This window comes from Thermobia domestica, chromosome 10, assembly GCF_964235325.1.
Source record: "Thermobia domestica chromosome 10, izTheDome1.hap1.1, whole genome shotgun sequence".
In the NCBI taxonomy this organism is placed as follows: Eukaryota; Metazoa; Arthropoda; class Insecta; order Zygentoma; family Lepismatidae; genus Thermobia; species Thermobia domestica.
This window is the reverse complement of record NC_137463.1, coordinates 128983659-129010361: the sequence shown is the minus strand read 5'-3', so window position 1 is coordinate 129010361 and position 26703 is coordinate 128983659. Positions and strand designations below refer to the sequence as shown.

Here is a 26703-nt window from a genome sequence, read left to right as displayed (position 1 = left end):
TACAGTATTATTTCTGAACAAAGAGCATAAGAAAACGGAAAGTCAATGACATTCTTAGAAATGGTAAAAAGGATATTGGGGGGAGCTTGAGCCCAGTCCGATAACCCCCTAAATACGCCACTGAAGACAATTCTGCTCCCCTGATCCTCCACAGCATTGTTTTTCGACTTCATAAATATTTTAAACATCGCTTATATTATATATATATATATATATATATATATATATATATATATATATATATATATATATATATATATATATATATGGGAACGGTCTTACCCGTCTCCCCCCCCCCCCCCAAATATTGAAAACAGATTTGCGCCGATGCTGGTATGAGGATATTTATTTTAAGTACGGGAGATGAGACTCTCACCCACTTATACTTTATGTATCCAACTGTAGAAATTCGTATGACAAAATACCTTAACTGATTCATCTTTATAACGAACAGGAGAAATCGAAGAAACATACATCATACAATAGAAGGTATAGGAAAACAAATTATACTCTTACAATGAACAATTACAAAAATATATTGTAACAAAAATGCTAAATACATGTTTTTTTTTTACATATAAACAATAGGCACATTAACAATATCAGAAATTCTGCTTTGTTCTTGGGATTATACTACCCAGAACAAGTAAACATACATGTAATTATATATTATATTGTACAAATATATTAATATCAGTACAATGAATATCAATTTAAACTGTGTTGTCCCTTTAGATATATATATATAAAGCCATTTTTAACCGGGCTACGTTAATATAAGCCACGATTATATATTAAATAATCATGACTAGGACTCTTATAAATACTTTAGAAGCACGATTTCCACGAGTATATCAGTCGTATAAAATGGTAATACTGAGAAATATTTATATAAGGAAAACTGAAATGTATATAATTTAAAATGCTTTGCTATAAAATATTATTCATCTGCAACAAAAATGTATATTGTAAATTATATATATCCTTTATTTATAACACAAATATAAATATGGTATGCCTTCTCAACAAATACGAGCTGCATTTCAGTTCTGAAGTCACCAATATTTTCCACAAAGTGATACCAGAAATAAATATATTAATCCGATTAGTTATTTCCGTATGTCCTATGTTGATATAGGTACTACCCAACTAATTCACAATATCATAATATTAGGATCGAAGAAACCATTCTCGTTTCGAAAACAATGCATGAATATTCACTATCTCATCCTGGAAAGATCTATCCATCAACCTATAAGAGCAAAAGTCGGAGTTAAAAGAAGCAGAGAAGCAGTGCAGTGGTAATGAAGAGAGTTCATAATCAACATTTGTGAAGGCCGTAAGTCAAATATATTCAATATTCCCAGAATATGATATTGTCTGAATGGGGAAAGTATAAAGAACACATACAGCAGATGCATACACCACAGTGTTGTGTACATTTCGGTGGGGTATGCGTGTCTCTTTCTTCACGAAAATTTCATATGAGAAAGAAAACTTACAGCATAATGTCTTCAAGGAATTTATGTACTTATGCAATAGTGAAGTTATGAAAGGAGAGATCTACTATTCAGGTAAGGCGTGAATCATTACATCCCTTTATGTTAAAGACGCATTATACTTTGAACTAAGCTTATACTAGCGAACACGCCCACGAAAAGAAAGCCACATTCATGGGAGAAACATTCATTTCAATTCTACCAGATAAAAAGAAACATTGGCCTCAACTGAAGTAGTTTTCGCATTGTCACTATCAGGTACACTATACTTGCACAGTTATATGAAAACTGCCTTTCAACTAATGGCTACAGTCTGATAACCCTTTGAGATTGTGGTATTTATGCTGCTGATGAACTGAGTGACTAAAGAATTAAGAACTTTAATGCATTTCGTATTTCGTTGAAAAAAAATCAACACAGCACACAAATAAGCTAAAATCAATTATTAAGCCGTCATCAACTCTCTGTCTAAAATAATTTAAGATCAATTTCCCCATTCAGAATAAATTACCTTTACTCACAAATATTAAACACACAACAATATTTGTGTGTTTATTTACTTGTGAAACTGCGTGCGAAGGTAACTTACTTAACATGTTCGCTATCAATGGAATTAAGATTTACTGTTATTGTCAGAATAACAAAAATAACAATATTTTTTTCCTAAATACAGTTGTAACAATTAAATGCAATTTGTTTCTAGAACTTAGCGCGTAAAATATTAATAGACAAAAATTTTCAAAAATAACTGATCGTGTATAATAGCGAACGTATCATTAATTTGATTTTATTCTGTACTTTCTGTTCTTCGTATTCGTATTTCAGTCTTTCAATAAGGTGTTTTACATAAGACTTAGTCCTCTTTGGCTTTTGATGAAGGTTATTATTGTAGAGCATGATGGAGCTGAGTAGAGAATTTAGAACATGAGGTATGTTAGGATCTAAAATTAACAGTACGATACTGTTTGAAGTACTACATACTTCTGAGGTTTTAAAATTCAAATTTAGAAAAGGTATATAAACAATTTCAACTGCATACTTAAGTTTAAACACCGTTTGCAAAATAGTATTAAAAAGTTAATTGAAATGTGATTTAGAAATTGAGGATTATTTTGGAGCCTTCCAGAAGGCATAGTAACCTTTCACAAAAATATTTATAGTGATTCTGAACCAGTTGCAATGTTAGTAAGGCAAATAATAGTTTATATACGCACACGGTATGATCATTCAAAATATACCATATTTTACAGCCAAAAATAAAGTTTCATTTACTCAAATAAAGTATATTCTGAAGTAAAATTTTTACGATTTTGGCACGTATAACAAGACATAGTAAAAGTTTTTTTTTTTTTTTTTTTTTTTTTTTTTAATTGTTACTTTTGACAATATATTTTCTAGACGTCCAATCTAGATTGAAAATATTTAAAACCAATTATATCCATCTATTGTATTGCGGCTATCTAAGTGTCACAAAGGCATCAATCAGAATACTCATAAATGGACAGCGGAAATATTTACAGAATTAACGTCTCCTACAACAACAGAAAACTATAAGAACATTGAAATGCTGTAATTTAGTTTGAAGAGTTGATTTTGGGATTATCTTTTCCTTTTGAATAGACAAGGAAACATTCGGAAGCTCTGTCTACCAAGTACTTGTATGTTAAGCGAAACATACGTGAATGTAAGAATCATTGGTTACATACACCAGTATCTTATGCATAAAATACAAACATTAAGATGTCCCTACGCAATGCTCCCATTTTGTACTTTGAATGCAAATCTATCACACACCATGCTCATTCTTATTTGGTGCGGTACAGTATATTATATCCTAAATCAAATATGTATCAGTAGTAGCAAAACAGGACACAAGAGAATCAACATGATGTTCAATAATAACACAAACATATAATGTAAGCAGTTGTTGAACTTTGGTACATTTATAGTATACTTAGCACACTATTCATCTTCGGAAAAATAGAACTTTGAAACAATACACGACAAGAAACCACAAAGCATGGCAATATTATTAAAAACCTAACGATAGCTATTAAAATACATTAATACAATTTGCTGCTCCTCGTAATACACTAATCAAGGTCGGAAGACAAGTTAGTTTCATGTGTTCTTCGAAAGCATTAACTCATGATACAGTTAGAAACGAAAGTTCTCTTCTCTTACATTCTTGTGGAATGCCTTTGGAGAAGCAGGTGTAATTCAAACCCTTTATTTCAAATATTTAGAAATAAAATATTATCTACTAGATGTAAAAACTTTTAGTTTCTTCGATCTGATAGTTTGCATTAAAAATTGTTTCAGAAAGAAAAAAAATCTAAAAGCAAACTTTTGTTTTCAAGAATGTCCTACTTAAACATGTAAATTCACTATTTTGCTATGCAGACTTGCAATGAAGGCACATGAGATTTTCTCTTTTATCCAAGACAACTATGACCATTTTAGTTGTTCTGAATTATCTTCTACATTGTTACAATCGTTTGGAAGAACGTTAAGTATATATTATTCCGCATTTAGTGCCAACTATGATAAACACGACTCACTTCGACTGTTTGGAGCTCATTGCATTTTATATCATTTCTTACTGTTATCCATCAGGTAGACTTAGTTTCTTAATTATTTGTTTTTAATGTGTTTTTACTTATATCTTAATCTCCGAAGCAAATGAACTCATAAATTAGGATGTTATACTTGATCAACGCACGGGTGTATCCCATATTATATATATATATAGAACGTTTCAAAACAACACCGACAACGTTTGGGACGTGAGATGATTCCTGACACGAAGATAAGACAAAAAGTACAGACCAACCTGGGTGCACAAATGCTTCCTTTCCGAGTACAGATTAAAACTGTCTACCAGTTTACCGGATCAAAGGTGAGAATGTTAGCAACAAACCACAAAGGAACTAGATGTAAAGGTCCGAAAAAATACGAATCCACAAATGCATCATTTACAATATACTATATTAAAGTAATGTTTAGGTAGTAAGTTTTAAATGATTTGATATTAGAGCAATTTGTATTTGAGCACACCATTCCAAGACATTTTCTAAGTACTATCAATCAAAATTCAAGACAGATGGGATGTATTTATTTCATAAAATGTCGAAGATCGAAATTATATTTCGTAAAAATTATTTACAGAAGTTGCAGTGAATGGTCACTGTATAAAGAATTTGAAGAGTGATATTCCAGTAAATGATTACAATTATTACTGAAACTGAAGAAACTGTTGTAGTGCATAGTTGTTTGCCATTTAAAAAATTCTGGAAATCCTCCCGCCCATACAGTATACAAGGAGTCATTGATTAACGAAATTCGACACACGTATTTACGTAAGAATTTCCAACGGTAGTTACATGTGACGTAAGAAGTATTAAATTTCTAATTTCTATTTTGAAAGCTATCTAGTGAGGATACATGAACTAATCATGATTTACTACTACTGTATTCTTATTAATTAGTTTTTTTCTCTCTCACAATTGGCGTTTTAAAAACATAAGGTTTTATATCTTACTTAAAAACCATATTATGTAATTGAGATTTTGCATTTTAGTATTATTACACAGTATTTTTCGAACTTTTTCAGATGTGTTTGCAACAAATCTTAGGTTATGGAAAAATTCGACTTACGTAAAGATCTTTGGAACGACCTACTACCGCAAGTCGAGGACTATCTGTATTTTACAATACAAGTTTTATGCAACTATATGAGGACAAAATTAGCAGATATTTAAACAAGTATGTTGTTTTTCTCTATTTTTGGGATGTTCCTAAATTCGTGGAATTTATAATGCGTTATCCACTTTCTATATTTTTAATTTGTATGCAGTGATTAAACCAAAATTAAAAAAAAAAACTATAAAAATGGTTTAAAATTGCAAGACAGCAACATATTTAATACATACAATTCCACATCCACGAATACTTAGTCAAAATAATATTGGATACCATTTGCTGTTAGCACAGTTGGAACATAAATGATGAGTATGAAGAAATCCTCACATAGATGAGAATTAAAGGAAAATTTGTAATTGCTGGCTGAAACAAACTGGAAAGGATTAAACCGTTGCAGTGCTTTAAGTTATAAATTTCGATCTTGCAGTGTTATACTTTGGAGCAGAATATTATCGTAACTACATTCGCTTGCAAAATATGGATTTTTAACCCTTGTCAATTACGTCACAAACTTATCTTTAACAACCTGTTCTTTCTTCTGTCACAGGGGACAAAGAAAGACAATCTGTCACATCACGATAATTGGACATTTGCCGACTGCACCTTACTTCCGAATACAACTGAACCATTTCGTTCCACTACAGTTCCAATCAAAATACACCAAACGAAAAACACAAATGGAGAAGACTTGTGCCTCATTAAAATCCTATACCTAGTAAAATTACATACAATCTACGTAAATGGTGCCCAATCCTTGAATTTGTCACCTAAAAATGAGAAGATATATCATCAATATTAAGGAAAATGAAATTTACAAAAATATTTCTGGCAATGGGTAATAAGCCCTAGGTACTTTATTAAAATTCCCCACACAGCATTTAAAATATTTACCTTACTGTCACCAAAAACCCGAAAGTTCATGGTTAAAAAAAAAAATTAAAAAAAAAAAAAGAATTTCATAATTGTTTACTAAGATACTACACCAGACAATGAATATATTGGACACATTATTTCGAATATTGTGAAATATTTCTAATGACAAATAAATCTAAATATGTAATTCTCAGAAAAATAAATATACAGAAGTATATTGATTTTCTTAACAATTATCACAATAGCTATTTCATATTTTCCGGAAACTGTTAGCCCGTTACAATTAAATTTAAGTTATTAATATTTACAGGGATATATTTCACAGTATGAAATAAAAGCATTGTCTGATATCTTAATTTAAAAACCTTTATTTATATACATTCTAACAAGAAATAAAATCGCAGTCTCTGCACGTCATTTATGGCCTCCTGCGCACGAGCCGTTATTTTTAATAGCGTGGTCTTTCGAATTCTGGTTTTCTCCTTTCTGGAAACCTGAAAAGTAAGCTAAATGAGGTATGCCACAATGTCTACAGATAACGTGCTCATCATATAATATGGGTCCTAGCTATCTAAAACAACTACATTTTTTTAAGAATTAATGTAATATTTTAAGATATAGATAACGCTGTACACAATTTCTAACTCAACAAGCATGAGTATATTTATTACACTTTCACAAACATTTTGAGAGCTCCACTACTACTTGCATAATCCATTAATCCTACTAATTTTCCGGTTTATTACAAACTTATGTGTACAGTGTTTAAAATAAACATGCATAATACTAACCAAGAAAGTATTAATTGAAAAACGAGAATGGTAATATCTAGAGTAAAGTTTATAAAAACTTCTATTGACTGAAGAACGAATTCAACAAGTGTTCGTTGAAAACACACACAATGTTTGGATATATTAATTTCGAAACGGAATAAATTTAATGTATTTGTTTCTTCCTTAATATTTCAACAATAATTTCAAAGACTTACTCTGTTAACGCCACTAAGACAGCCATATTAATTTACTTACAATAAACATCTGCTTTTTAATAACTTGATTTTTTTAAAAACGTATTTCATCAAAGTTTTAAGAGATTATAACAGAGGAGATAGAAAATTTCAATTTCGCTTCTTATAGCTTACGAAAATAGCCATTTGAACATGTTTATTCTCTGAAAACTCATTTCAAGCAATCAAAATTTGTGCTGACTGAAAATGCAACAATGCAAATACGTGCAAAGTTCTTCTTATATCCGCTATTTTCTTTAATTCATACATAGGGAATAAATATTGTCGTTAATGACATGTATACATTTAAGTATTGTGTTTTCCTCTTATGATAGTAATAGTAAAGTTACCGAAAAGGTCACTCAAATTGAATAATCAGAACGAACATGACGATAGAAAATGAAAACTGGATCTAACTCAAGAACTTGGCTGGTGTAGCGTATTTATTAGTAATGGGTTAAACACGAGGAATTCTGTTTGGTTAACATTATGACAGAGATTTATCCCAAGTCTAATTATATGCGATATGCTACCCGTTAATTTCCTACTTCTTTCTATTTAAATAAAGCATAGAAGAAAGTTACAGGATATGCTGGCTTTCTTAAGTTGAGCGTAACTTCTCTCCACGACTACTTTCTTAATGACAATTTCTTCTAGGAATGAATGTATTTTGAATCTCGTGAGGTTAATGTATTTTGAATCTCTACTATATGACCACCCCTTTACAGTCTGGGGACAATGGTCACGAAAAGAGGTCCCGTGGGATATATTATGCAACAAGCGTGAGAGATGTCTCAATCTCTTCGTCTTTATATAAAGGATAAGAATTTGCATGGTGATAACCTGGTATTCTGTGCAGAGACCAGATATTCAATAAAAACAAATTGTCGGAAAGTAGGCTTCCGACGCCCCTGCATTCAACCTTTAAACCCTTATATTTCACTACCTAATTAAGATAGGAAGATCATTTTTATGTCGATGTATTTCTGAAGAATGTAGCTTTCCAGTGATGTGCATTTTACTGATGCCGGGGTTTTGAGGGGGATGGGGGAGGATAAATTTATCTCTTTATTCCAGTGTTTGACATTTCCGCATTTAAAGCTGGACTATAACAACTAAAAGATATAGAAGGACACAAATTGGTATACAAAATGGGAATCTGTGTTGCATTAGCTTTCCAACGATGTATCGTTTATGACGCTGGAATAATTAGTCAGACTAGGAATTTCATTTCTTCCACTAGAGAAGCATCAAAAGGGACGATTCAAGGTAATATCGATTATGGACTTTCTTCAATTTGTATTGTACCTATGAAATAACATTAACAACAACATCAATAATAATAATAATAATAATAATAATAATAATAATAATAATAATAATAATAATAATAATAATAATAATAATAATAATAATAATAATAATAATAATAATAATAATAATAATAATAATAAATAGCTGTAATGTTATAGTGATTTGAATAGATTGACATCAGGTTGTGACGGTAGCGTGTTTTCCGTACGAGCCATTATGCCATGTTCTAAACCTATACAAACTGGATTACAAGTAATCTACAACCAAAAATCATGAGTTACAATGCAGGTAGCGGCAACCATTTATCTATCTATGAATTAGAGCTTAGTGATTTTGCATGGTTGCTGATACGCAAAGAATGCATCTTAAATACAGATATTTCAAATTCAGTGCCGCCTTCTACTTGGTGGGATTCATGTCCAGCATAGGAGAGACGAACCCTACTATAGTATTAAAAAAGGCCTTTTCCTTGCCATTAATTCCTGTAGCTTCAACAGACCGGTCAATACAGCTAACATTCATGAAACATTTTGAACGATGAGCAAATTTGTAAACGATGATGAAAATATAGAAGTTGTGATAACTGTTGACATGACTTTATATAAGCCACTTAAGCAGCTTGAAATGGCTAATAAAGCTGGTAATGGAAAGTGGTTTTTTAAAACCTGGAGAACCACATACAATTATTGCTCAACTGCGAACCATGGGAGCATATATTGAAGACAGTAGAATTCCAGAACTTTGGGTGGAAAGTGATATATATATATATATATATGGACCTGCAGTCACAAGACAGATCCTTGAAGGAAATCATGTTCGCCGTGGAATAAAAGCACATTTTAATACAATGTCGGCACTATCAATATTGTTTTTGAATGAGTTTGAAAATGAATATCTGGTGTACTTGAAGAAGTTAATCAATCTTTCAATGAATTGCGGGTTTCCTTAGAGCGAGACAATAAATTGAAACATTACAATGTTATCGCAATTTTAAAAGAAAAGAAACTTCCAGAAAAGCTGAAAGCCTTTTCAGAAAATGAGAGAAACACTGCCACAAGTGTTTAAGTTTGCACGCGTATATATGGATATGCTTCAAACGATGTTGAACTTTGTGAAAGCAGTAAGATCTGGAAACTGGATTTTAGCACTTGTATCACAAAAGAACTTCCTAAAATATTTCTTCTGTAAGTATTGAAAAAACTATGCAATGATGTTGTCACTGTTCTTGTGTGAAATTGATTACTTAAAAGAGAACTGACAAATTAACATGGTATGAATTAAAGAGTAGTAATTGGGTGGTAAACAAAAACCTGTACTTTTTTTTTTACATGACTTAGGGCAGATGAGGTTTTGGATTATATAAACAATGCTTTGGAACATATAAGAATGAAAATGCAAGGTGTCTCACTGAAATTTCTCTAAATGAAGCAGCAAGAATTAGATTTTTTCGCAGATCCCAAGTACAGCAGCAGAGAAGCTCGAGAACATTGCTGGACCATCACATTGCTGGACATCAACATGAATGCTTTTTGGATCTTAGAAAGAAACAAGAAGATAAGGTTAAAAGCTAGTAAATACAATGAAATCCACGACAAATCCTTTTAACCTAAAGGTTGGAAACCTGGCACATCTTATCACAGGAAGAGTCTTCCCGAAAGACGCAGAGATGACGCAGACGAAAGGCCGCTACATGATCAGTGCAAAAGAAATAGAGGACCAATTGAGAACAGTTTTTATCGAAAGACGAATTTCAAATAAATCTAGATATTTCTGGTCGAAGATGAAGAAAACAAACCTCAGAACATGCAAAACTGTTTCTAAAAAGGCACAAGTGTCTTTAAATAGGAAATTAGAGTCTCTGTTTTCAAGATTTCTTTTAGCATCAAGATCAAGGCCTGGTATTGATGTTAAATCTTGCTTAAGCCAATATGAATTTTCAGTTATACCCGAGACACTTTTCTCTGCGGATGGTAAGATGCATCATTGTCTATCAAAGCATAGGCTAGGAATAATTTTAGAATAATTACCGAGTGTGGAAAATGAGATCTCTCAGGAGGTACTCATGAGCTGGAAGTGAAGTCAGAGATAGCTTTTACAAACAATGGTGTAGAACGTGAAAGAAGTGACTGATGGTATGGCAAAACTTCATCGCATTGGTAAACTAAAACATGTCAAGGTTTATCATATTTCTGTGCGTGTGTTTTCTCGAAGTATGGACAATATGAAGAGTTATATGTGCTTTCTGATTCATATATAGCTGGCTCTTGGAAAATTGCCACACGCGATCTAAGAAGAAGGGGATCAGATGTAGTCCAATTTCAAACATCCATCAACTAACATATTAAAGACGAAGCTTGAAGAAACTCTTGTCTCACGACTAAAACAAGAATGAACTTACCAATTTGTTTGGAAATACACTTCTTGAACTCGGTAAGGAACAAAAGAATATTGTAGTGAATTGGCAAAATAAGACAGCAACAACTCATATTGATGTAAAGGAGTCGGAAACAACACAAGAAGCAGATACAAAAATTCTTCATGCAGCGTTTTTAAGAAAGCAAGGGACTAATGGAGTTCATACATATATATTCACTTAATACAAATGTTCTTGTATTTGCGCTAAGAAGATATCCTATCCTCCAGTTTAATACAGGTATCTATCTTGGCCAAGGAATGAAACGATTCGTACAGCTAAAACCCGTATATGACAAACTTGGAGCTGTGAAACCTGTAGCACTTCCTGGACTTCATGCACTTGGCAAAATTAGGAGAAACATTACAAAAACAATGCAAACTCTTGAAAAATTCGTCTGCCAAGTATATATACGAAATACAAAAATCACCGACATAGGTGAAAGAAGATGGTGATTATACACTAAGAAACTTCTAGAAGATGAAAACCTCCCCCAAGAAGAGGAAGTTTGGAACCTGCAGTATTAAAGGCCAATTTACAAGCTCATCAATGGCAACAGTACCTTCAACAGCATCCTATAGTCCCAGGTCCAACTAAATTTGTATGGAAAAAAGTAGAAGATAGATATGAACCGATTATGTGTAGAATGCCTGCACTGCCTGAAACTATACTTGAACTTACTAGGTGTAGCTGTAAACAGAGATATTCCAGTGTTGTTCTTATAAAAGACCTAAATTAAGGTGTACAGAATTATGTGAGTGCGGAGGAAATGAAACAGTATGTAATAACAGAAGAGGAATCGATGAAGACAGTGACCCTGAGACTGACAGTGAAGAATTTAATACAGCATAGTGGTGATGAGAGTGAAGATGACGAGCTTACATAATGATTTCATGGTGAAAAAAAAAATACTCATAAAATAGTAATATGCAAACCTACTTTCCTATTTTGAACTTTGATACTAGAACTTAACATAATCATTAAGGGAAACAAAACAATGCTATTAATTACAATCACGCTTTAGTTTCTTTCTAACCATTTCGTCTTAGAACATTTTCTTTAAGTAGCATGTGTGGTTAGCATTATAAAGCAGTTCTTACTCTAATTAACATTAAACATTACTGTTTGATGCATCATTTACACTATAAATGAATAATAAATGTGAGAATGACCAGATATTGGTTGACATACGGCAAAGAAATCAAGAAAATCGTAGACCTTCATATTGCTGCCTGTAGCACTGCCTCTTAATTATTCCAGCACCATAATCGATACATCGTTAGAAAGCTAATGCAACACAAGTTCTTATTTTTTATACCAATTTGTATCGTTCTATATCTTTAGGGGGTTAGAGTCTCGCCTTTAAATGCGGAAAGATCAAAAACAGGAGAAAAGAGACAAATTTACCCTCCCCCTTCCCCCTCAAAACCCCCGACATCAGTAAAATGCACATCACTGGAAAGCTATATCCTTCAGAAATACATCGACATAAATATGATCTTCCTAGCTTAATTAGGTAGTGAGATATAAGAGTTTAAAGGTTGGATGCAGGGGGGGGGGGGGGGTCGGAAGCATACTTTCCGACATTTTGTTTTTATTGAATATCTGGTCTCTGCATAGAATACCAGGTAATCACCATGCAAATTCTTATTCTTTACATAAAGACGAAGAGATTGAGCCATCTCTCACATTAGTTTCATAATATATCCCACGGGACATCATTTGTCCCCAGACTATTATCCCGACCACGAGGATGGAGAAAATCACATGCGCCTTCTTTCAAGATACTATTTTTACCACTGAACCACTAACAACAACTAGCATTTCAGATAACAGAACACGTAGTCGGACTTTCCTCCGCCGTTTGTCACCTGAGAGAGCTTTCTTTTCCGCGATAACACAATTTGTACACGAACAGTCAGAATTCAACATAATTGGTAGAAGCGCATTTAAGAACATCCAGCAGAAATTTATAGATTTAAATCAAAGATTGTATATCAGAAAGTTGTTACGACCCCAATCTTGAGGCCACGGGACCATTCGAACATGTTATACGAGATGTTCAAACGACCCTGAGAAGCAACACAAGCTGCTGTTCGAGTTGGTTGGCAGTTCATCGTACAGATGTTTAAAATATATGTGGGGTGTGTTATCCTACGCTCACTGTACGTCTTGGCGTAGATGGACGATACGCGGTCAGGCGCCGTACCATCTACCCACACATGTGAATGATAGTTCTTAGGTTCGGACACCTAGCATGGCAGTGTAGAAGGCGTATACGGAGTAAAGAAGGCGTATACAGTTACCCTGAGGGCAGGAGCATGTTATCTTATTGGAAGAAGGGTTCCTGCAAACTATCAGACAGAGAAGGACGACAAAGACTGACGACTTTCTGAATGTATGACACGTTCATTAATGATGGTCTTCTGCATGAAGACTACAAACAAACGGGATGTATAGCTTATCCTCCTCCCTCCAATACTAGAATACCATGTCGAGTGCGAACACCTACTGGGTATTCTCGATTACATGAACGTCTGTGGAAAGCGTACAGGGTCATTATGTCTGCGAGAGAAACCACTCTCCATGGCTGCCCAAGACGTAGTTCACGAAAACGTAGACCAACCTCCAACTACCAATTGTAAATGTTCGGGCGCCCACACGGAGACAGTTGTTCTGATAGGACTAGCGGTCGCCGTTCTTCTAGTTAGAGGGACCTGAACGATTCTGCGGTTTAAACGCATCTCGGTGCACTAGAGGAAATGTTTGATTTGAAAATCACAGGTAGAACTCTTGACATGTCATGACCCACACTCGAGGTCCTTTAATTACATGACAGCCGTTTTCAATATTGTCCTTTTAATTCAAGCACATCCTGTGATTTACACACAACTACATTCGTCTAGTACAACGACCTTCAGCTCTAGCCAACGAACTACCACACACCTTCCTTCAGTGAAAATCGACATGTCCTTTTCAAATCACCTACGAACTTCGAATCAAACTTTATATACACGGAATGTTCTTAAATCTGTTTCTAACAGTGTAGCTATATGACATGCGTATGGCGATAGGGGATCATCTACTCTGCTTATCTTAAATGTTTCTCCAACAAGATGGAAAGAAGTGCTGTGTATTGAGAAAATGTAAAATTCTTAAATTCGAATGGAGTTCTCAAATTCAGCATTAAAATAAAACAAATTCAAACATTAGTGCTCTTAATAAATCAAACTGAAATAAACTGAACCCGAAGTTTTGTTTTTTCTGTACGGTAATTGTAGTTGCTTAATAAAACTGAATCACAAGATTATAATAATTTTCTTCCTTGCGCTCATTAAAAAAAAAAAGGTAGGTTAGTGTAGTTGTAACAGAACGAAGATCTAAAATTTTAACTTTTTGTAGGTTCTACTCCTACTCACAATTCTGCACTATACAAGTTTCGAATCTTTACAGCGATACTGTACTGATAATTAAAAAAAAAAAAAAAAAAAAAAAAAAAAGTTACTTTCTTCTTAACAACGGATTTTCAGTGGTACAAGTGATGATCATTTAACAAAATGTCACTGCATATAGTCCGTGGTAATTTCACGAAAATTTCACCAAAAATAACTTGTTCTCGTATGAAATCGACCACAAAAAGCAATATCAACCATTAAAACTCATAGATCGACTCATATGTGGTATACTTTAACAGAAACTTTTAAGGCCCACACGATTACTGAGAAGGAAATCTATTTAAAGCCCATTCTGTTCCTCAATGTAAAGAGTGGGACGCAAAAGGAGAATTATACTTAATGAAACAAAGGTCGCATGAAACAAATTTAATACCACGAGAACAAAAAGTAAGGATCAACAATTGAAAGAACACAAACACAACAACTATATTTTAACACAATAACTATATATATATATATATATATATATATAAGAACAATGGGGCAGGGAAGGTATTAACTTCATTAAAAAAAAAAAAAAAAAAAAATATGCAGACGGATCACGCAATTATCTGGCGATGACAGAACAAGCACCTTCCTCATACAAAGAATAAGTATGGCAGTTCTAAGAGGCAATGTTGCCTCAATATTGGGTACAATACCCACAGGCAGAGAACTAGAAGAAGTATTCCTACTGTAAGAATATATTTATTGCATTATGTTTTTATTTAACGTTACCATTTTCTGTTTATTCAAATATTTTCCACTTGTTTGTTTTGCTGCTTTCATTAGTGTAAAAGTTTTAGGATTTGCTATTATACATATACAGAATATAAAATATTGTTTCACAACTACTACAAACGTTACGACTAGGGCATCACGTTTCTTTTCTGGACAAAGGTTTAAAAATTATTTAAAATTACATAATTATACGTAAGTATATGCTTGAACAATATATACACTTCGTTCTTTTTCAACATAACTGTACAACATAACTGTATAACTATTTAAATTATTACCCATCACCAGAAATTTCTATATTAAATAAGAAAACTTATGATTAACTACAACCTAGTTTAGTTGTTTTCTACTTTTATTTATATGGAATATATGCGATACAACAGAAAATTTAAAAGTCTATAGTAGTTTATTGTCGTAATTATTCCGTATTAAATTGTTCAAATTTTGCATGACAAAGTACAATGAACTGTTATTCACATTAACGGAAAAACGTTTTCTTACCGAAAGTTTTCACTTTTCTGTTAATAGCCTTGTAATTTTTCAAGAACTGGAGCGTGTTTTTCTCCATTTCACAATGTTCCAAAGCTCTCTGTTCGAAGATACCTACATAAAGAGATCAAAAATATTAAAATATTTGAAGTACCATCATGAAACAACTTCGAAATTTGTTAATTAAATTCGACAGTCTCTGCTATTGTAACTGAATTGAACAAGTAATTTTTAACATTCTGAAAGTAACTGGCAATCACTTTTAGAAGAAGAGTATCAATTTCTATCTATGTCTTATTATTAATGTCTCGTAAAAAAGAGGAACTGAGAGGTAAATTTTAAAGGTACTCTATACTGAACTTCATGATAATTTGAGACCACTGAATATCTCAAATAACAAAAAGATAGACGAGACACATCTCTCATATGAGAAATACGCAAAGAGTGCGTGAAGTGCCTGAGGAATGAGAGAAGTGGTATTACAATATTTACAGCATGAAATTAGAAACTATATTTCCAAGATACATCGCGAATACCAACGAAAAAACAGTCTCAAACATTATCAGGTAAAATGTAAAGTCGGAGTGGTCAAATCATCCTCAGTCGGCTTGCAAGGAAGCGGAACGTAACCCATATGTTTCTTTGTTACATGAGAGGTATATTTCAATAAGTCCGAGTTGAAGATGGTCTTTCGATTGAAATGCTGGAAAAGAAAGCAATGTTGCAATTTTTTACCCTCTTGCACAGAAACATGCACAAACTTAGTCAACATGTTACTTGAACCTTATAGTTCCATATTTTGACATTTGATATGTTGGATTACTTCAGAATAATTACTTTAGTCTTTTTGTTTTTTTCTTCTTATTATTATTATAATTATTCATATATACCAGCAAAATCTATCCATTTTAAAAATGTACGTTCAGCGATGGCAACAACGCATCCCATCGACACTAAGTTCATGTCATTTATGGCTTGTTTGGAATGTTATTTATGAATGCGGTTAGAGTAAATTTTCTGCTTGAGTACAAAGGAGAACTATTGGGTTGAGAACTATTTGAACGTGCAAGTATATCAATAACTCTCAGTTCTTCACCTAGATAAGTACTTGGTAGGAGCTTACGGGTTCAAGCAATAGAATGTAAAGTTTAATTTAGCTGAATTTCTTCTTCTCGGGTCAGTAATCTTTCGATAGCTCAGATGCAGCTTTCCACTCTTTCTTATCCTAAGCCAGACTTTCCATTTCTATGACCTTTCCCCCCACATCTTGTATTATTTTTACAGACTTAAAAAAGGAAAAAAAAATCTATGAAAAATTCGTTTCCTTGGCTATCTGTAAAAACATGAACTAAACTGTGCAATTTTATATAGGCACTTCTGGTTTCAATATGGAATAAATGCGGAAGTGGAGTCTATTTTTGGAAAGCTAAACCCACACCAAGAATAAGAATTCGTCAACTCTTACCGTTTTTGCTATATAGAGATTAATATTGAAACTAGGAGAGATTAAACATCCTACTTCCAGTTTCTATGGAGGATAAGGTCAAATATGGAACCTATGAATCTGGGTTGAATCCAGGTAAGAAAAATTTGCTTCCTCTTTTGTGGCTTTTACTCTCATAACTCTTGACACGCAAGAGTAGTCCTATAAAACTATGTATGCGTAGCATTGTTTGAAAATCTAAAAACGATCAACATTACTAACGGAAACTGTTTAATATTAATCATACTTCGTGATAAAATTTAAGAACAACGGTATGGTACCACATTTGACAGCGATCTCTTTTTTGCTGACAAGTGAATTACGTTTCACCATGTGCAACTACGATGAGCTTCCAAACTATGGGAATCCAGTACTAAAACCAGAGCTGGCAGATGTTTCTATAGAAGATGGGGATGGAACCTACTTTTGGCACGCTCAACCCATATTGCATTGTTTGTACTACTTCATATATACCACAGTTTTGATTCTGGACTTCGGCACATACATTTTATTTTTCTTTCTATTTCACAACATGTATTGAATGTATTAGGTAACTTCTGGAAATGGGATAGTATTCCTTACATATATAAATCTCGCTATTTCTTACTATTTTTGCTCTATGATAATTCAATATGGGAACAAAAAACTAGTTAAATCTACCGCTTTCGGTTTCAATAAAGGGTAAAGTATGGTGGTATAATCTACTCTTGGGACGGTGAATCCATGTCCAAAATCCATCTCCTGATCACTTATCGATTTATTCTGATACCTGTCGACAGAAATGCAGACGAACAGTGTCGGTCTGCACGACTTCCCATACTTATGTATAGCATAGTTTAACCCTTTAGCGGGCAGCTTTGCATATATCCAAAGTTTGCTTCGAAATTGTATTGCACCGTGTAGTTTCTAGTTCGGACATAGAAAAGCAACTTTGCATATCAGCTAAGATACCCTTTCATTAATGAAGTTGTAAATTTCTCGCAAGATGTCATAGTAAGCCAGCATTGGACTCTTTGTCTTACGTGTTGCACGCGGAGTTACGCATATTGTCATTTTTTAGCTTTCTTTGCTCGTTTAGGTGGAGAGTTTTGAACTACTGACTTTTTCTGCGTTAGAATGAAATGTAATGAGTGCAAAAGTGCAAGTACGCTGTCATTCGTCGCATTTTATTGGTTCTATCTGGTTTTAGTGGATTTTGCAATGTCAACGCGCAACTTTGCATAGACCCTATATGCAAACACCATAAAATATCCCATAGACCCCATATTATTTGCATTAATTTAAAAAAAAAATCTCGTGTTTTCTACACCGAAACTACCAAATTTTAAAGAAATCAGTCTGATCGGAAAAATGGAGCGTTAAAGGGTTAAAAGTCTAATACTCTCTCTCTATTACAAAATAAAACAACACAATATAACATAGAAATATATTCTAAGTAAGTTTATCGAGCATGCGCTATTAATAAGATGTCAGGATGTTTGTTGACAATAAAAGACTTATTCTTCATCCTGGTAGATGTTTTCTTGTACAAACATATTGTAGAATATCGAATACAAACATTTTCAGCACGAATTATTACGGACGAGCATTAATGTGTCACCAGTAATGGCTCTCCAGAGGGAACTCCAAAAAGAACTCAGATTACATTGTTCTAGGGAAATGTGAATAGAAAATCTAAAGCACAACCTGTCCGGTGAATGTCGTAATGCCATTCTACACTTTGTTTTTACCATAATTCAATACTGCACTAACATAATACCTTATATAACGTTACTAAGTTAAAATTTCTCGCTATGAAAAAGTAATCACATAGTCTACAAAGTATTGAACCTTTTGCAACCGAGATGGAGTTATTGTATACGAGTCACAGTGGGTCAAGCCTAACGTCATTTGACAGCTGAAGCTAGTAGATGTGCAAAAAGAGGTGTAATTCTTGCTATCACACGGAAGATGTTGCGCCGTGAAGATGAGTGACGCTTCCGCAAAACTGCGCTACATTTTGCAGTTTTATTTCGATAAAGGGGCACTTGCTCAGCAAACCCATGAAAAAAAATGTACTGTTTACAGGGTTGGCAAAAACCATGGTTTTTATTGAAAAAACAAAAAAAAAAAAAAAAGTTTTCTTAAACCCTTTTTTTAAAGCAGTTTTTTTTTTTTTGTTTTGTTTTGTTTAAATAATTGCTCTATGTATTTATATCATATATCGATAGAAATAAGTTTGTTTCGTCTTGGTGCTATTATGCAACAACCGGGTTATGCTGGAATAGGCCACATACGCTTAAAGCGGAATCCAAACCGCTTCCCGGCTTACATCCGAGAGAAACTGTCCTTTACCTGAACACGAAACCGGGACTAATTGGCCTCAAATGCGATATGTCTGCCGACTCACGAAGGACTCCTAATAAAAATACGTTGTACTTATCTTTACATACTTGTTAATATAATTGTCAAGAGTCATTTGAGAAGGACAACAGCTGCACAAGTGAAACCATTATACTGAATTACATATGGACAATTTCAAAATGCTGCAGAGTACAGAAGAACTAATTTAGTCCAAGTAAGTTCACTACGACTTTTATTAGTTTAAGTTAAAGAAATACAACGACTTAATTTGCATATCACTAAGAAAAGTGAATGAAGATACGAATTATTTGAGTCCACTTTGGCTCTGACCCATTTATACATAAATAGATACCAAAGATACTTCTGATTTCAATAAATGCCTCTCGTGGGGTTTGTATGACCCCCCCCCAAAAAAAGTACTGCATTTCGATGTTTTTTTATCAATAGTAAACATTATTTAAACCATGATTTAAACCACCTTGGTTTAAACCAGCCAACCCTGACTGTTTATGAGCAAGATACGTTATCAAAAGCAACAGCTAAAAGATGGTTCACTCGGCTTCGTTCTGGAAATTTGATGTCCAAGATACTCCTCGCAGTGGGCGACCAATCATACCAAAAGTGGATATTTTGGCAAAGTAAAGCAAAACTGGCATATAAGCAGCCGTGACATCGGCAATGATCGAAACATTTATTACCAAACAGTGTTAAACCATTTGGAAAAAGTTGGCTGCAAAGTGCTCGACGTTTGGATGTCGTATGATCTGACTCAAGAAAGTTTGCATAATCGAATTTGTATCTACGAATCTTTACTGAAACATACCTAGTTCTAGTGACTTCTGAAGCAGTTGATCACGAATGATGAAAAGTGGAAAACCCACAACAATTTGCGTAAAAGCTCGTGCTCGAAGTGAGAAGTTCTATAGTTTGTGACAAAGCCCACACTGATAACCAGGAAGGTTATGCTGTGCGTTTGGTTTAGCAACTCGTCAGAAACTGAACTTGGCTTGGATATTTTCATGTAACCCGAATCTAGAACAGTCAGATTATCATTTGTTTCGATCTCTGCAAAAATTCCTGAATGGTGTTAAGTCAGTTTTAAAAGAGGCCTGTGAACACCACGTGTCAATTTTTTGACCAGACACCGCAGAAGTTCTACATCGACGGGATTATGGTGTTGCAGTATAAATGGCAGAAGGTCATCTAACAAAATGGTGCATATGTGGTTTTATAATGTTCTTTTCAAATAACAATAAATGACTTCTTAGTTTTGACTGCCAAAGGCTTAATACTTTTCAGATAACCTGATATAATAATTATTTTTTCTAAATAATCTTGATTTAAAATCACCTTTATAATTTGCATATAGTTTTCGTCAAGAAGTGTTATCTACATTAATTTTTCACGAATAATTTTAAAGTTATGATGTAATTTACTCACATACTAACTTAACATAATGATCAATTTTCATCATCATGTACTGAATAAAGTTAGGACAACAACATATTTAGTCTCTTTTCTCCTCTTAAATTCGAACTGTTCCTCCTCAACTTAATAACCAATTCGGTCAAATAACTTTCTGTTGAATATTCAAAGCAGAAATATTACTGAATGCAAAAAGAGACTAATAGTTCTCCAGTTTTCACTGCTTTTTGGAACATCTTTCTCTGCCAATTGAATCATTACTATTTCTAGGACATCATTTTCGTTTCATACATTTAGTTACAAATCCGGAATATTTGTTCCTCCTCTCTTTCTATCCTTAAATAAGTCAATTAGTATAAAATATCTATACCGCCTGTTTTCCCCATCCTTCGGCCAACTAAAGATTTCTCGATTTTTTTCTTAATATCGCAAATTCTTCCTCATCCTCGCTTATTTCGTTTCGCTCTTCAATACCTAAAATACACACGGTCGACCCTTACAATTCTTTTCAAATGACAAATTACATGACTGAGTGGGCTTTCTGCTATTTCCAATTGCAATTGTCAAGTGTAGTCAATTCGCGGAAGGCGAAATTATATACTGAATTTTCGCACTACTGCAAATGTTCAATACCAGATGCGCTTCTCTTTAGCATATATAAAAATGAATTGTGAAAACACACATGCAAAGAGCATGTTTCTACATCAACTAGTTGTCATGACACAGACTTCAAAGTTTTCCATATATGACAATTATAAAGATCTTTAAAATAAGGGAATAAGTTAAGTCTTGTGTGTGAGTGTGAGTAGATCTGGACTAAAGCTTTTGTTTGTTATTGTCTTCTTATAGGAAATTAAACTCGGAAGCTATCACAAGATAATAAACAATGCAACTTACTAACTTTCTTTGGTTCTTTTTATCGCAAGCTGCATACCTAATTATTACTTTTTCTATAAATATTTCTATACGTATAATTAGAGTAATTTAAGGAAAGAAATATTTTTATATATAATATAATTCTTTCCTAAAACATTTTTAAAACAAATATTTCTTCATACGATAGTCAATGTGGATGTGGGGGCCTCTTCACTAAAATAATGAGGAAGTTAACTACGTAATAGGAATATTGTGGAAGACCCTTTGCATAGCATGTAGAAAACTGTAAAAGGAAGATTTCAACAGTGAATAAAAACATTTGGAAGTTGTTATAATTAATTTAAGACAGCCTTAGACAGGGGCTATCATAGGTGATGATCACAGCAGGATGATACAGACTTCAATTTGTACTTCTAATATTTCATTGCTGAGACTTCTGCGAACTTTTTATGGAAAATACAGTTACAAATAGCAGGTGCGTGCGAATTTCTTAAATTTAATTTAATCCATCTTCTTTCTTAAATACCAAAAATCGATACCAAATATGTAAAAAACTAAAATCATTTGTTCAAACTACACAAAAATACAAAAATTATGCTATGAATTGTAACAAACAATTTTAGGTTTTCACGTTTTGGTGTGGTTTTTGAGTATTTAGAAATAGATGTATTTAAAAAAAAAAAATTAAAAAGTTCGCACACGTCTGCTATTTGAAATTGCACTACCTAGAAGATATCGCAAAAGGTTCTGCCAATGAAATTCTGACAAAGACGAACAGGAAAAGAACACGTAACTCTATTAAACTAGTTTCATTTTGTACTAGTATATATATGATGAGTAAAATCAAATTAAGTAACTAACATTTCTTCCACATTTTTCTTTCCGTCATTTTTAGTCCAGTAAAGATAGCTCATTTTTCTTCCAAGAAAGGAACAAATTAGTAACAAGCTGAAAATTGGAATGGAAGTAGGGGGAATGTGCCAGAAATAACATACTAAAAGTCCCCCAAAATCCTACTGTAGCTTTTTCCGCAATTTTGAAAAATGGCCGCCATCTTTAGACGATGACAAGGAATTTATGGAAATCTTCACCCTTCACATTTATTCCTCTAGATAACTGTTCTAATTATCACACAACCATGGATTATATATGGTTGGAAAGCTTGAAAGACAGCATATCTAAGTAAATAACATATACGCCCATTGTGCTAATTTCTAGAAGAGGAAGAAGAAAACAGTTTTTTTTTTTTTACTTCAAAAATGTATATTTTCAGAAATCGTGGGCAGTTTGCAACACTGACAGTTAGTGCACATCAACAAAACAACACCAACAAATGTTCTTGATCTTATCTGAAACATAGCTAACAATGACACAAATCAAAGCAATACAAACTGAGAAAAAATGACAACCAATATTCTTTTCTGACCGCTCTCTACAAAAGTGCATAAAGTAACATTCACTTTCACGACTCTAGTCACCTTCTGTTGTTACATAGGACCAAGAGTTATATATCACTGGAAATCTTAAGAAACGTAAATTCCAACAAGGTAATACTTATACTAATCCAGCCCAATCTGAGGAAGAAGCGCAAAAACCCAAAATTTCGGGATAAAACGTGCTTTTCATATAAATTCTTGAACCTGATGATACGCCCTCAAGATTTGATGTTTTGCAGCATCACTGGTGGGCGGCAACTTTCTAATTGTATTTCGTTCTGATTCTTCTGAATTTGACAGCGACTTACTGTAGGGATGTATGAATGATACTGGAGTTCATCCAATGAGGTTCTATTGCTGAACAATCGTAGAGTGTTAATAGAAATGATGTGCCAGCTTCAATCAGAGATTGTACAGTAGCATTATCGTGGCTGAAAACTTCAAGTGGTCGGCATAAATCTTCCCGTTTTTGAAATAATCGCAATGTCTTTTTCTTTCACTGTCGGTACAAACCACATGATATGTCGTATCCAGTTAAAGCATGGTAACTGAGCAAAACTGCCCATGTAACTTGCAACTTCTTAGTACTAAATTCTTTTGTCAATCCTTTTTCACGTTCTGTCTTTCGAAATGTGATGTCATACTGATTATTATCTTGTGCAAGCAAAAGGATTAAAACGTCAACATCCTCGCCAGTTACTATGATGTGCCGACAAGGATATAAAGACTTGGCTACAGCAGTTTTATCTGTAAGTGCGTCAGCATAACTTCTTGCTTACTTGGTTTGAATTCCAGCTTATCCTTTTTAGTCGATAATACGGTTTTATTTCTGAATAACACCAAAGCTGAATGAACCTTTGACTCAAGTCATTCCGGTCAGCGACTTTTGAACAGTTTTTAGTACAATATCCATCAAAAATAACTGTTGCTTTCGTTCCCAAGTTTGTGAGTACGTAGGACACATACGAGTTGTACACATCAAGGTATGTTTCATGTTATGGCCAAACAACATTTGAGTTTGAGTTTTAGAATCTATCCGATATTCAAACATGTCATACACAGCAGACTTTTTCGTTTTCCTCATGGACGTTTCTGTGAAAAGAGTAAGTGAATAGGGTGTAAGCTATTAAGCAAAACACTGTCGGAGCTCTTCGGACTTCACTACGCATATGATTCGGTTGAAGATTAGCATGGTGTTTACAGCCAGTACCTCATCATGGATGCGCACTGCATTGTGCATTGAGGATAATGGGATGACTACCTTTTTGTTTAAGTTTCACAGTTCCAAAAGTTCGTCCAAACATTCCTTCTATAGCAGCCAATCCGATTTCCTTAGCTTTATGATAAGTAAGTTTCATATTTATATTAGTCCCCCTCTCTATCTCTTTCTTGACGTTTCCCTATCCTATTTTTGCATCTTTCACTTATCTCTCTCTCTCTCTCACGCACACACGCACTTCATGTTCCAAAGTTAAAACAGAGCAAGAGCCCGATATACCTGGTCTGGAGAATCTAATTAACTGGGAACTTCGGCGTCGTGTTTTTCGTGATCTGGGGATAACATCTCCAGTCCTTGTTACTTCTGACAGAAATACTGTTTGAACGCAAGGGAATAAGTAAAATCTCTTTCTTATCCTCTGGGTTCCCGAGTCTCAGTCGAATTACCCGGCCACTGCGGATTTGAACCCTCGGCCCAGTGGTGGTCTATAACCTAACCAACATCATCCGACTGACACGATGATGCGTTTGAGCTCCTGGCGTGTTCAATCTATCTGTGCAAATTACGTTATATCCGGAAGAGATGAAATCAATGCTGGACGTTCGGAACAGATAAATTTTTGGAAAAGACTAGAAAATGGTAACCTCTTTAGTGATTTGAAAACAAAATTTTATTTATACTAGTTCGACACAAAATTTGTGTCCATCCTATAATTCAATATGTTTTATTCACGTTGAAATTTGAAACATGCTACATCTATGAGGAACACAAACTTTTCCTCTCGAACATTTGTAACTTTTCATTACGATACAGTTTGGACTTTTAATAAAGGGTATTTCTGATAGAAATTTAGCAGTATAATAGCACTCTTCAATTTTCTCTTTCTTTCTTTTTCTTTTTTCTGTTTGTTTAGTTTGCATTAGTAGTCTGAAATGGAGGATATGACCAATGCTATCTACTGGGTATAAGAATGTATTTTGGATCAGTACGTCCAATGAACACTACCGAATTTGCAATCGAACCACGCGGAAACAAAGCATGTGTGTTAAACTTTTGACATGATTCTAAATGAGTCTCGGAGATACACAGTTCTACTGAAAATTGAGTATGCTATCCATTATGAAATTGACATAATGAATGTTTAAAGCATCCTCTATATATCCGAATAGTTCTGAAAAAATATGTAAAAACAAACGTTATTTCTATATTACTGTTGGATTTCTGGAAACGGAACTTTATAATATTAGGTTCTTTTCTTACTACGTTTGAATTCCACAGTTTTATCTGTGCAGGAATTGTGTGGTCTAATTTATGTCAGTGTCGAGGAATTGGATGTATGAATGCACAAACAAATTATGAAGATCATGAAGATGAACGAAATAACAATGATAATCTAATTGATTCCTAATAAAACAAGTTAGAATGGACTAATTACAAAAATGTTCTTAAGGTGCATACTAACGCCTAATGTAAACATTAAATTTGATTTGAAGAATACTAGAAGGAAAATTGCATTCTAGTTATAAACAAGACATTTAAAAACAAAATTACATTCAAATGACTATTATAATTGAGAGTGATTTTAAGTGTGTGAATTACGGATTTCTTATGCAAAGAGCACTACAACTACCAATTTCTGCTACTTTCTAATACTGTTAATAATTAATTTTGGTGCTGTATTTACATGGTGTAAAACTGTGTGTCGTAAAAACTTATTACAATGGGAAAAATGTACGCCATTTTTAAAGTAAATTAATAATTATGATAGTGAAAACGGTGGAGTTTTGTTAACATACGATAATTGTCAGTGTTACAAATTTTAAAGAATTTATATGAAAATCACGTTTTATCCCGAAATTTTGGGTTTTTGCGCTTCTTCCTCAGATTGGGCTGGATTAGTATAAGTGTTACCTTGTTGGAATTTACGTTTCTTAAGATTTCCAGTGATATATAACTCTTGGCCCTATGTAATAACAGAAGGTGACTAGAGCCGTGAAAGTGAATGTTACCTTATGCACTTTTGTAGAGAGCGGTCAGAAAAGAATATTGGTTGTCATTTTTTTCTCAGCTTGTATTGCTCCGATTTGTGTCATTGTTGGCTATGTTTCAGATAAGTATCAAGAACATTTGTTGGTGATGTTTTGTTGATGTGCACTAACTGTCAGTGTTGCAAACTGCCCACGATTTCTGAAAATATACATTTTTGAAGTAAAAAAAAAAAGCTGTTTTCTTCTTCCTCTTCTTCTAGAAATTTAGCACAATGGGCGTATATGTTATTTACTTAGATATGCTGTCTTTCAAGCTTTTCATCCATATATAATCCATGGCTTTATGATTATTAGAACGGTGACTAGGGGAATAAATGTAAAGGGTGAAGATTTCCATAAATTCCTTGTCATCGTCTAAAGATGGCGGCCATTTTTCAAAATTGCGGGAAAAGCTAGTGGGAT

The 26703-nt window shown here is 33.6% G+C and overlaps 1 protein-coding gene across 1 annotated transcript in view; it reads right to left on the bottom strand.

Moving 5' to 3' along the window:
* Positions 1-518: 518 nt before the first annotated feature.
* LOC145662706 (uncharacterized) overlaps positions 519-26703 on the bottom strand; it is a gene marked incomplete in the record, with an annotated part of 269285 nt that continues 243100 nt past the window's right edge. Inside the window, 2 exon segments of the mRNA XM_081728557.1 lie at positions 519-5968; positions 15484-15585. Of these exon segments, the coding sequence (XP_081584683.1) occupies positions 5934-5968; positions 15484-15585 (137 nt within the window).